The 12944-nt window shown below is 59.0% G+C and overlaps 1 protein-coding gene across 1 annotated transcript in view; it reads left to right on the top strand.

The window, feature by feature from the left end:
- Nucleotides 1-12944, top strand: part of PARVB (parvin beta) — an 89853-nt gene that overhangs the window by 66248 nt on the left and 10661 nt on the right. The window contains exons 7-9 of the mRNA XM_032882814.1: nucleotides 2513-2571; nucleotides 5435-5454; nucleotides 11165-11226. Of these exons, the coding sequence (XP_032738705.1) occupies nucleotides 2513-2571; nucleotides 5435-5454; nucleotides 11165-11226 (141 nt within the window). The remainder of the gene's footprint in view (nucleotides 1-2512; nucleotides 2572-5434; nucleotides 5455-11164; nucleotides 11227-12944) is intronic.

Raw genomic sequence — 12944 nt, 5'->3', positions numbered from 1 at the left:
TGAGTGTGTTGAGGTTTAATTTTCCAGCATTTTTTTAAAAAGAACATTCATTTCTCCCCAAAGCCAAGTGGTTGGAATTCAGTTCTCTTGAATGAGCTTATTACTCACCGGAGCGGGTTGAGACCAGCGGTATGAAATGGATACCCTGATGAAAGCTTTCTCCGCATCTGCTGTGAATTATCTCCTCCAGTCCTCACGATTGCCCTCTTAGGGTCGTTTCTTTTGCTTCCCTTGGAGAGGTGTCACTGGGAGCTGGGGTCCTTCTGGCAGGGGCAAAGCAGCCTTTCCTGCCGTGTCCCCTGCGTTTAAGGGGACAGACCCAGCCCCGACTCTGTGTTTGCGGTCTTGTCCAGTAAATGCATAGGAAGCACCTACTGTGTACTTGGCCCTGAGCCCTGGCTGTCGGGGACACCAAACGGGGAAAACACTCTGCTTGCGCAAGCACCGCTCTCCTGCCAGACTGATGAGGTTTTGCTGGGAACCCGGATGTCTGTGTGTTCATGCACTTGTGATGTCCAGCTCCACTCTTTCCCTTAGAGGCTCCGTGCCTTCTGCGGGCTGCAAGGCTCTGGCTGGTCCTGGTTTTATGAAGCCGCCTGTCCCCTCCGTTACCCTGGGAGCTCTGCCCAGACCCTGCGGGGCGGGAATGCCCCCTTTCTGGCATCGGGCGAGGGTTACTCCCCCCTCCCCACGCCATGGGGGCCCTGCTTGCTTCCTAAGGAGGGAGGTTTATGGTCCATGGTGGTGATGGGGTTGGGGACCGATTCTGCTGCCCCAGCCCTCGGTGCTCACCCGAGGCAACCAGCCGGGAAAGGCTTCCCAAGGACACGTGGGCGTGTGGTTCCCAAACCCGTGTCCATCAGTCTCGGGGCCCCATGAGTGCTGTATGGCTTGGTGATTAAGGCATTTCCTTTCAGGCTGTGCTTGGGTCCAAGAAAATCTTTTGGGTTTTCAGAAAGTTTTACTGATGCGGGCAAGCACTTGCCCAAAGGCCATGCATCGGGGGGGCGGAGGTCCCGAGAACTGGCCAGCCTCTGGCCTCAGAAGCCCTCCTCCCAGACCCAAGGCCCGGTTCTCCGGTCGGAGATGGGAGATGCAAGGAATGTGGGGACCAAGGAGGGAAGGGATGAGGACAGGGGCCTCTTTACTACCTGGCAGCGTGGCCGCAGGCGAGCTCTTGATTTCTCCGAGTTGCAGTGATTTCCCCAGAAATCTGAGATTATGCTATAAAACTGAAATACTCAGCCTCGTGTGTCTGCTACCTCGCCCCGGGCCCAGCATCTAGTAGGTGCCCGACAGGTGCGTGGATACGTGAGGGAATGAAGTGTCTCCGGCCTCACGGGCGGCTCTCCGGGAGCCCGTGGGCGCTGATGGGCTCCGCTGCAGGGTGCCTGCTTTTCACCAGCAAGAACCAGCCTCGAGGCTTCCCCGGAGGCCAAGTTCAGGAAGGGCTGGGGAGCTCCAATCTCCAGAGGTGTCCACGATGGGCCCACCCCCCAGTGGGGAGTGAGTTCCCCGTGTCTCGAGGGGTTCACGTAGGGGCTTACAGTGGTTGGATTAGCTGGCTGGTGAGAGCCACCCTGGGGTCTGGGGACATGCAGGCTACTCCCCATCCCTGACCCCCCACCCTGCCACCCTCCGTGCCTCTTCACACCTGCAGGCTTCTGGAGAATTCTGTCACACACAGTGTTGTGTCCTAGCACTCCTGTTGCAAAAGACCACAGCCTGGGTGTTTAAAATAACAGACATTGTTCCCTCACTGTTAGGGAGGCCGGAAGGCCTACACAGGACTCGGCAGGGCCCCGCTCCCTCCGAAGCCTCTAGGGGAGGATCCTGCCTTCCCCCTTCCAGCTTCTGGTGGCCGCAGGCAGCCCTCCGCTTTCCCGGTCTTGTAGGCGCGTCTGTCCAGGCACTGGCTCTGTTGTCAGTCTTCCCTCTGTGCCTGTGGCTGTTTTCTCTTAGGAAGACTCCGGTTGTATTGGATTTGGGACCTACCCTAGTGCCTTACGGCTTCCTCTTAACTAGCTCTATCTGCAAACACCGTGTTTCCAAACAAGGTCACGTTCCAAGGTTCGGAACGGCCATGACTTCTGGGGCGGACGGTGTGGGGGAGGCATCCTACTTAGGCAAGCGTGCCTGTCCTTATACTGGCTGCTCCCCTTGTTATGGGGGTTCCCCGTGCTCCGTCCCTCTCCCAGCTGCACGGCATATGGGTTCCCTTTGGGGAGCTAGGGTATTAATCTTGACAACCCCCCCGCCCCCGCCAGCTGCCTGCTCTCAGAGCAACGCAGAGAGCCTAGGGAGAGAGTCGAGGAGGGGAGGGGACAGTTTCCAGCCACCAAAAGGGTCACTCCCTCGAGTCACCTGAAGTCTGCCCCCGCGGGCGTGGCTTGGATGCTGTCTAGTGGGTGGTCTGCACGCAGCTCAGGACCACGCCAGTGATGTCCTTCCTCCTGTCGCCTCTGCCTGCCCGCGTGTTGGTGTGTTTATTTGTTCATTTTGGGGTTTGCAGAAGCGAGAAGGCCTGCTGCACTCCAGCCACGTCACGGAGGAGCTGACCACGACAACGGAGTAAGTGGACACTAGCCGGGGACCGGCACGGACGCGGGGGCCACTTCTGTGCGCGTCCCCCGACCCAGGGATGAGACCCGCACGCAAGCGCTGTCCTAGCTTAATGACCCGCGTGCACTTTTTCTTCAAGGATTTTTTTTTTCCCTTGCGAGGAAGGGCAAGATAGCAGTTTGATCTGGTATTTAAATGAGAAATTCTCCCAAATAGAAAAGTAGGCAAACCACATGTGGCACGGGAATTAGAACTTACCGAGGCGGCCTGAAATCTTTTCTGGAATGGCACCAAGAATGGTAAGCAAGTGGAAATAGAACCGATCCCATTCAGTATCTTTTACAAGCAGGAAACGGCTAAGGGGAATTTAAAACCTTGAGCTTTTGTAAGGTGAGTGTGCTGGCGTCTTCAGAGTTTTCCGTGTGAGGACGGAGTTCTTCTCCGAAGCCTTTGGACGTATATTCCTTATTTTAGAAGGTGAACTTCGAGAAGGTTGGGTGCGGGGAGGAGGGGTTCCGAATGGTCAGGGGACCCCTTGTCGCGGCTCATCTGTCCGCCCGGGCATCAGCTCCGTGGGAGAGAGAGCCACACTACTGACCCAGAAATTCCTTTGAGAGCGTGCGGACTGTCGCTCGTCTCGTAGGGAAAGCCGGACGGCAACTTTTAAGACGTCTAAAAGGCTTCAGAGCTACTGAACGTAGCCAGTCAAATGGTCTGTTTTGCAGGTAGCTTTTAGGAGCCCCCCACGGCCCCTTGTTAAGGATCTTTAAAAATCACTGCATTGGTGCCTCTCCCCCAAACCTGGTTCAGATGAAACAGAACATGAAAGTTGGATCGTCTCGGTGAACCCTCCTGCTCCGTCCACCGAGTGATTAATTCCCATGTCACGCATTCACGTCCGGTCTTTCACAGATCCAGGCTGACACGGGGGACCACTCCTGGAGTGGGAGCTGCCGGGTGAATTGGGGAGCCACTGCCATGTGGCCTGATGGGCAGCACATCTGTTCCAAATCCATGGGGGTGGGGGCGGGGGAGGGGCGGCGCAAGGGACAAGGGACCTGGTGCTCACTCCAGCCTGGCCTGTTTGGGAGCAGGAGGAGGGGAATGAGGAGTGGGTGGTGTCTTATGATTATGTTACAAGCCGCCCCCCTCCCCAAATCCAAGCAGCTTAAAACGACAGTCCCGTTACCTGCTGATGATGCGGGGTTGGACTGAGCTGGGCTAAGCCGGGCAGGTGTTCAGTTCATCTGGTGCTTGGTGCTGGCGGCTGGCAGGCCTCTGTCCCTGTACCTGTGCCTCGTCCTTGGGGACCTGGGTTTCCTCCCAGGGTGCCCTCAGGGTTCTGGCCCCCTGCCCCATGTGCTGTCCTCACATTCTGTGGGTCAGAGCAAGTCACAAGATCATCCTGGGTGGGCGGGGGAGAGGCACTGCCTGCTGTTGGGAGAGGCAGCTGGGCCTGTGGCAGTGGGGTGGGGGTGCAGCCCTGGGAGGGACTGTGGCCAGGGTTTGGTGACCTGAGGGAGGGCAGCTGGGGGAGTTAGGAGCTCTGGAATCGGAGCTAGCGGGGGAGGGGGTGGGTAGAGAGGGGTGCATGGCCCGTACAGCTCACAGCAGTGACCAGCATGAGGGCACTGTGCTGGGCACTGGGAGGTGGAGTGGTTTGGGACAAGGGCTGGCGGGCTAGCAGGTGACAAAGGCCGTGTCTGTAGAAATGTGGATTCCAGCCTGGGCAGCTTGTGGAAAGTGCTGTGTGGCCCCAGACTCAGGATGGGGAAGGAGCGCCAGTCTCCTGCCTGGCCTCCCCGCCTCTGGGCGTGCTCTCCCCAATCCCTACCCCTCTGTGTGGCCATAGGGGATTGGATGGAGCATCTAAATCACCAGATGTCTGCGAAAACCACAAAGTACTGTCCCATCTGCCCGCTGGCCTTCCCGCTCCTTCTGGCCTTGGCGCTCTGGCAGCCCAGCCTCCTGCAGCCCCAGAGATTCTCTGCACCTCTGTCTAGCCTTGGCCTCCTTCCTGTCTCTTTCTAGAGCTGGTTCTGAGGTCCCGTCCTCCAGGAAGCCCTCCCTGTTTGCCATACACGAATGACTGGCTTCCTTTTAGTTCCCGTAGCATCTCCTATATGTGACACTTTGGGTACACGTGGACTGTGTTGAAATGTGAGCTTAGGGGCCGGGCCATGGGGTTCATGGGAGCGGGCTGTTTATTTCTGCATTTTCATGGCATGCCCATAGTAGCTGCTCAAGAAGTATTTGTTAAATAAGTTGGAGCCTAAAGACTCGAGTCTAGAGGGATTTGGGGACAATCTGAAGACCCCCTCGCCTCTCAGGAAGCTCAAGCAGGGGAGGACCTGTGCACGGGGCCCTCGCAGTCCTCATGGAGGGACTAGCCTCTGTGCCTTGTGGTTTCAGCCTCTGCCTGCTAGATCAGGGTCCAGCTTCTGATTCTTCAGGATCCCCGAGTTTCGTGTTTCTCTGAACACGCAGCTCACCACGGTGGGACCCTTGGGTGGTCTGCACCCTGGACTTCAAAGTTTCCCATTCATCGACCCCAGAAGACCCGTTATCTGCTGAACCGTTCTTCCTGTTAACTGCTCCCATAATTTAATCCCCCCAAATGGCATTCAGGGGTGGTTTGACTCAAGGTGGCAACTTGCTGCTGATCTCGTGCACACCTTTAGAAACCCACACATGCACCTGCGTTTGTGATGAGAGGGACAGAGAATCGGTTAAGACAGGATTTACATTTTTATAAAGAGCCCTTCAGCAGGACAATTTAGGGCTCCAACTTTGGGGTTCCCTCCATCGTGCCCTCACCGCACTGTGTTCTGAGCACCCGCTGACGGCTCTCTCCCTCTGTTCTTCTTTGCAGGATGATGATGGGTCGCTTCGGTAAGTGCCTGTAGGGCTGGCGGTTCCAAGGTCACTGGCACTTGCGGGCTGTGGCAAGAAGTTCCCCGATGCATGGATGCGCGCTGTCACCCAGGGTGCAGGGCCCACAGGACCCCATGGGGTCTCCTGTAGCTCCTCCTGGGGTCTGTCTGCTTCTCCGAGCTGCTGCAGGCAGTGGGGGGATAAGAAAAGTCTGGTGGGGGGTGATGAGGTGGTTACTCCCGTTAGTTCCCAGACAGCTGTTCCCAACCCCCTGGCAAGCAGCATGACCCTATCTTCCTCTCCGCGAGGGGTGGCAGATGGCAGGACAGCTTGGGACTGCGTTTAAGCGTTTAAACCCTCCAGGGTGGGGAGTCTGTGCCGTAGCCAGAGGCCATGTGAGTGAAGCTCATTGCCTTGGAGACTATTTTGAAACAGAAAGCTCTTGACCCCCAAATGCCACGTTCTGCAGGGAGCACGGCTGTTAGCAGAAGTGGAAGCCAAGTACACGTTTTCCCACGTGCCCTTTGAGCCCGCCTGGCTGGAGTTCATCCTGTAGTTGTGGGGTCCCCGGGGAGAGGTCTGCCACCCTGGAGTCAGCCACGGGTCTGACCACAGGGCCCCGTCCCCTCACAGGTATTATAGGGGCCCATGGCACACCCCTGTGGCTTGTGTGCGAAGAGGGGATGTGGGTCCCTGTTGATGTCCTCAGACTTCCTGAAGTAAGCCTAATGCTGCTCTGGGGAAGTTCACGGTCTTCATGATTTTTGAGTAGCGATTCAGTCTTTTTTACGTGTCTTCGTTATTTTAATGAAAGGGAGGAAAAGGGAACCGTCCCATGTCCAGTTGGGGGTGTCACGTGGCAGTGGGGAGTGCAGGCCATGGGGCCGGTGTAGGCTCCTAGAGGGCACAGGGGTCAGGCCCTGGGTCTGAGTAGGGCCGTCAGAGCATCGAGGGTCTTTGATTTTCTGAGCCATGTCCCATCCCTGTTGGGCACAGGCCTGGTTGGAGGTTTGGGGGACCCGGGGAGCATCCGTGCCGCGGGGGGCTGTGTGCCGCGGCGGGGGGGCAAACAGTGCGGTAGCTTCTGGGCACAGGGTGACGACGCGCTGGGAAGCAGCCGGGTGTCGCAGTATGAGAAGTGGACTCAGCTGCCATGACGGCGTTTGAGCCTTCGGGGCCGTGGAACTGTGAGTCGCCAGTGGGGTGACTACTTGAGAGGCTCGCCCTGCTTACGTAACGTGAGCAGGCCGTCAGCGGGTGACAGCCGTGAGCGCCACCCCGGCTTCCGCTTCTGCTGGCTCGAGGGCTGAGCCCCCGGGTACCCAGACTGGCAGCCTCCGCCGGCCCTTCTCCCGTGGGGCCCTCTGGGGCCCCTCCAGGCCTCCACCCACCGAGGTTGGACCTCCTTCCCTCCCCCTGGGTCCTGGTCCCAGGCTCGCCCTTTGATTTGGGGGTCAGGTGCCCTAAGACACCCCTTTACCCCTCACTCTGCTCCTTACCCTCCACCTTGGCTTAAGGCAGAGCCACGGCCCTTGAGGTGGCCTCCGAGCCCTCCAGACCACCCCCTTCGCATGCCTCTCGCCTCCTCTCTGGCCTCCTCACTCCGCCCGCGTGTCCTCCACCTGTAGCTCCCCTGTTCCTCCGAGAGCACCTGGGGCCCCTCCGCTCTCCCACTTGGAGTGCCCTCTGCTCAGAATGTTCTCCCTCTGGGCTTGTCCCCCATGGCTCACTCCTCAGCTCTTCCCAGGAGGCCCGCCCTGTCCGCTCTGCCCCCGCCCAGCCTGTCTCTTTACTCCGCACTCGCTGGGGCTCACAGGGAGCTGCCGCCGCCTGGCAGACTCGGGGTGCCAGGATGGCCTGGGGACCCTCTGCCCCTCCATCTTCCCCTTCCCCCTTGGCTCCTTGAACTGTAAGCGTCCTGTGGGCTGGAGCTGCGTCTTCCTCAGCGTGCATCCCCCGGAGCCGCCAGTCCCGGGCTGCAGACATCCAGGAGCTTACAGAACACCAGGGGGACCCTCCTTGGCTATGTCTGCCCACTGGGTTTCACAACGGGTCCTGTTCTGTGCTCATTTCTCACCTGAGCGCCGTGAGCTTGGGATGGAGGGGTTGCCCTGCCCCCCACACAGAGGCCCGCCCCTTCCCTGAGTCATCCCTGTCCTGGCTGAGGTGGGCTGGGAGGCCCATCTCCCCAGAGGAGCTGGGAGCTGCTGCCTGGTCTCCATGGCAACGGGCTTGCTGGCTGCATCTCCCCCGCAGGCGGCCCCTCCCCCGCCCTGGGCTTCAGGACAGGGGAGAGGCGGGGAGAAGCTCTCCTCCTCCGCTCCCCATCTCCTCCTCAGGTCTCCCCTTTCTGCCAACAGAGCTTGTGCCCCCACTGCAGCCTGACCCGGCCAGCTGTGCCACCTCCGGCTGCCACCCTGGGGGACTCCTTGCCCTGTGGGACCTGCTCTGAGCCTCCCTCAGGCCACACGGTCTGCAACCCTCCCCGGCTTTCCTGTGCTTCTCTTTGCGCTTTCTGTTCCCTCTGTCTGGAACGCCCTTCCTCCCTTTCTTGTCCCAGGAAACCCTGGCTCGGCCCGAGGCTCCCGTGTGACGCCCCCTCGGTCCCCTGTCCCTTTGTCCGTGGGCCCCAGACTTGGTGCTTCCGTGGACCAGGCCGCTCACAGGAACGGGGAAGTGGCTGGAACATCGTGTGGTCGTCTGCCCTTCGGCCTCCGCGCGGGGTGGCGGTGGGGCGGACGGGGATGCCCGGACCCCATGTCCGTGGGTGGCGCGCTGACGCTGGGCGGGCGGGAGGCGGGTTCCGTGTTGCCACACTTCCAGTTCCTGCAGACGAGCCAGAAATTCCTATTTATATTTTAAAAAGGTTAAACAAACAAAACAACTTTATTTGGACTGACGGTCACACCCGTGAGGGTTGTGCTGGGCCAGACGCCAGCCCGTCCCCGCTGATTTGGCCCCTTTCTGAGCCCTCTCTGGCTACCTCAGTTTACCCATCTGCCTCCACCCGGCCCGTGTCCCTCCCTGTTTGTCCCCATGACTGTCGCCAGAGCTTCCCGAGGGACCGTAGCGAGGGGCGGGCTCAGAGAGGGCATCGAATGAACTGAGCCCGAGCCCCAGCAACCCGCCTGCCAGGCAGGGGGCTTGTCCCTCGATGTCCTGTGTGTTTCGTTCTAACACCATCCGTGAGCTGGGGACTATTTTTACTCCCACTTCATGGAGGAGGGAACGGGTTAGGGAAGGAAGTGAGTGGCCTGAAGTCCCGGGACTTGTTTTCATTCCCGAGGCCCGGCGTGAGGGCGGCACAGGGGCAGCGGGGCTCCGCTCCCTCCGGCTCCCTCCCGCGGCTCCCCTGCACGCCTTCGCTCTGAGCCCAGCGGTGGCCCAGCTAAATATACCCGGCTGACGTCAAGCTCTCTCCTGCTCCGAGAGTTTTTCTCAAGCTGCATTTAAAGTTTGTGTTTTGCTTTGTAAAGATTTAGCTTCCCCCCCTCCCTTTGCAGACTGTCATATTGAGTCTCATCTGACTTCAGTGATTATAAAAATAATTTACAGCTGCCTGGGTAGAGGATTGGAGGAGGGGCCGCTCTGCATGGTCGAGCCTTTCCGTTGCTGTTGGGTTTCAGGTGGAGGAAGCTGGGGGTCCTCCCCCGTGAACGCTCGCACCCCCCATGCATGGGAGCGTACGTGCCATACACACACCACACACACATGCGTGCCCTCGTGCGTGTGTGCACGCTGCACACACCCCACGCACACGCACGTGCATGCACATGCTGCCGACATGGGTGTGCAAATACACACCACACATGCTTGCACACACACACACAGCCCCCTTCCACCTCCCCCTTCCTCTTTACCTCCCACCTTCCCTCTCCCCACCCCCCAGGCCAAGGAGGATGCTACCTGGGCTGGGGCTGTGAGTTGGCGTCCCCATGCCCTAGACCTTGGACACTGAGTGCCTTCCTTTTGGGGCCGGGCTGCGGGGAAGGGCTGGGACGCTTCCTCCAGGAGACCTGGTTCTCCGGCTTACTTGGGTACCAGCCTGTCTTCTCTCTGATTTCTGCCTCCCTCCTCCTCCATGGGCAGGCCAGGCTGAAGCAAGCCTTGGGTCAGCTCTGGTTCTGGGCTCCCAGCCGTCCCCAGAGACCCGGTGGAGGTTTCCTACCCCCACCGCACCCCCTCTGGCTGGGCTCCCCAGACCCCAGCCCTCCACCTGGGGTCTGCCCTCAAGCCCCTGCTAGTAATAGTGGGCCTCTCTGCTGGCTGAGGTCCTGTGTTGCCCCGGGCACCTTGGGGGGACAGCTGGCTCCTGGAAGACGGAAGTCGGGGCTCCAGGGCCTCCAGATGCCCTCCTCCCTTTCCCTCTCTGCCCCACCGGTGACTCCACACAGCCCTGCATCCACTCTGAGGCCTCAGTCTTCCTGCCTGGACTCCGAGCTGCGGGGGGCTGCAGGGGGCTTTTCCTGCCTCCAGGTCCCCTCCCCTGCCAGCAACAACAGGCTAGAACCAGGCACCCACTGGCTGCTGCTTACCCACCGAGAGCCGTCTTGGCCTGGCCTCCAGTGCCTCCCATTGGAAAGGGAAGGGATTGGTTCTGCGTTGATTTGGAGCACCCGGCTGGGCCCTTGAGTGGCAGGGCAGGTCGGGGCTCACCTGGAAGAAGGAGGATGGGTGGGACACGATGGAACAGGCCGCCTCAGGCCCTGCCAGTGCTGCCACAGAGGGGGACACCCCCAGAAGAATTGCTGGAGAGAGAGAGTCTGGAGCAGGGTCTCCTGTTTGTTCATTTGTCCTGAGGCAATGGCGGGAACAAGCAAGACTGGTTTCAGCCAGCACAGAGCTGAGAGGCCCGCAGTGACTCTCTAGCAGACCCATGATAGTAAGATGTACTCTCAAGCAGTGACAAAGGGCATTGAGATGCATACCAGGGGTCAGAGGACAGGGAGTGGGCGTGGGGCACTCTTCTAGGTGTGGATGGTCATGGAAGGCCCTTCAGAGGTGGTGACATCTGAGAGCAAGCTGAAGGAAGTGACAGGTAGATTGCCCGTGCAAAGGCCCTGTGGTAGGTGTGTGATGAGGAGAAGCCAGGAAGCCGATTGGTGGCGTGAAGTCAGGGAGGGTGTGTGTGTTAGGGGGTGACTGACTGTTGGATCTCGTGGGCCACGGGAGGGCAAATGAATTTTATCCTAGAGTGGTAAGAAGCTGTTGGAGAGTTTTGGTGGGGGCAGGGATGGGGAGGGGCAAGAAACGATCCAGTGTACTCTGTTCCTGTTGGGAGAAGGGATCGGAGGGCTGGGAGTGGAGGTGGGAAGCCGGCTAAGGCAGGAGGCTACAGCTGCCGCTAGGTGAGGGCCTGGGGCTGGTGTGGGGCTGGCAGCTGTGCTGATTGGGAGATGTGCTCAGAGGTAGCAGCGAGATTTACTGGTACGCACTGCAAGGAGCGTTTGGCAGGAGAGAGGCGGGCAAGGGACGCCTCATGTCAAGGATGTCATGCGGGCGGATGTTCCAGGGCTACCCGTGAATTTCACGTTACAAGATAGAAACTGAGGGCGGGGTGGACGTAAAAGCATTTTTACCCTGATTTTGCTCCCAAGTGCACCTGCCCCTGGGTTCTGGCGGGAACGAAGTGGATTCTGGGCTGGCGGGGAGCGTAGGGGTGGGACATCCCGGGGTGTCAGGGACGTTTCCATCAACCCTGCCTGTGCCTCTCCACTTGCCCACGCAGAGCGGGACGCCTTCGACACCCTCTTTGACCACGCCCCGGACAAGCTCAGCGTGGTGAAGAAGGTAAGCTCCAGGCCGGGCTGCTTGCCTCGGTCCCCAGGCTTCTCTCTACAGCACGCGCTCCGTGCCGGGAAGAAGGTGGGAACATGTTTGAAATCTCTGAAATGTTTGCCACATGGATTGAAGTGTAATTATAGTCAAAAACGTAACTACAGTGCATAAAATTAGCGCCTTTTAACTCAACATCTCTGCTCCCTGGGTGTCTCCCTGCCCACCCGCCTGCTTCTGTTGAGTGAATTAGCCAGCCAGCGCCCGCGTGGTCCTTCATTCCGACTGGAGGCTTTTTCTCAATGTGGAAATGTTTTCAAGTGTGTCAGCCTGCTGGCTCGAGCAGGCCTCATTACCACGAGGCTGTATTCACAGCCCGCCCGGGACACAGGCAGGCCCTTGCCGGCTGAGCTGCTCGGAGCGCGTGTTTGGCCCATTTCCCTCCAAACAGGAGCGCCAAGGACAGGCACTTCATCAGCCCAGGCAGCCTGCGTGTAGGCTATGGATGGAAAAAACAACAACAACAAAAAAACATGTGAGCTGAGGCTGTGGAGTCAGGGGCTGGGGAGTGATGAGCTTCCAGGGGGTCTGCAGGGAGGGCCTGTTCTCACCCAGAAGGAATCGAGACTCGGCTCTCGGCCCATGGAGTTATCTGAGCACCTGCAGACGTCTCACGTGGGGAGGCAGTGGGAGGATGGGTGTCCTTTCCACCTCCCTGTAACATCCAAGGGGCGGTCATTTCTGCCCATGTGCCCTAGGGGAGAGAGCTCTTTGTCTAGCACAACTGCCCCCAACAGGTTTCTTAATACAGGACTTCCCAGGACCTTTATTTAATACGCTGGCATGGGTTGGAATTCTCCAAGATGGGACTCAGTAGGAGCATTTTCCAAGCTTATTGTCGATGGTGAGATCTGTTCGTTTATCTTGTGATAGAAGGTATTAAATTCCCGCGGAACCCTCTTTTGGAAAAGGCTGCTGCAGCCTGGGACAATGAGAGTCTTTTAGTCGTTGGAAGCACATTGCAAAAGGCTGGCAGTGCCCCTCCTGGGTGGAGCTTTCTTAGCATCCTTGGGTGATGACTGACGCACCTTGGGGCTCCGAGCAGTGTCCCTAACCCCTATCCCCCGTCACATCTGGGTCCCAGGAACTCATGCACAAGAAGATTCAAATCTGGCCCCTCCCCTGCCTATCAACTGTGTGACCAGAGGCAGATGATAACACCTGCCTCAGTTTCCCCACCTGTCAGGACCGAGGCGGGACCCACCTCTCAGGGGCGCTGTGAGAGTAAAATGTCATCATGTCTGTGCAAAGGCCCAGTGTGCAATATACTGGGTAGCGTTGAGCATGGCACAAGGTCTGTTTGTCCGTAGGTACGTTGTTAATTCATTCTTTGAAAAGATGCGTTTTGGGCACTGGGGACGAATGAGACAAATCCTTTCATCTGCCGACAGCTTCCTGCTTCTAGCCCCACCCTCCCACACCCCCACAGGACAGTTGCCGTGTTGATGGCTCCTTGTGCCCCAGGGAAAAGCTGGGGGTCCCTGTCCACCTCTCCAGGGTCGCCCCCTCCTACATCCTCCCATCCCATCCACATCCAGTGGCAGTCTGAAGATCCCAAAGCGTTTGTGCATGTGCATGGGCCCGGGGTCCCTGCTTGGCCCGCCCCCGCCCCACACCCACTCAGATGCTCACTTCCTTGGCATCCGGCGATGCCGTGGCCTCTCCTCTGGCCT

Source organism: Lontra canadensis, unplaced genomic scaffold (genome assembly GCF_010015895.1).
Source record: "Lontra canadensis isolate GAN:19392208 unplaced genomic scaffold, GSC_riverotter_1.0 scaffold84, whole genome shotgun sequence".
Classification (NCBI taxonomy): Eukaryota; Metazoa; Chordata; class Mammalia; order Carnivora; family Mustelidae; genus Lontra; species Lontra canadensis.
Note: the sequence above shows the minus strand (reverse complement) of the source record. Positions and strands in the feature narration are given on the sequence as shown.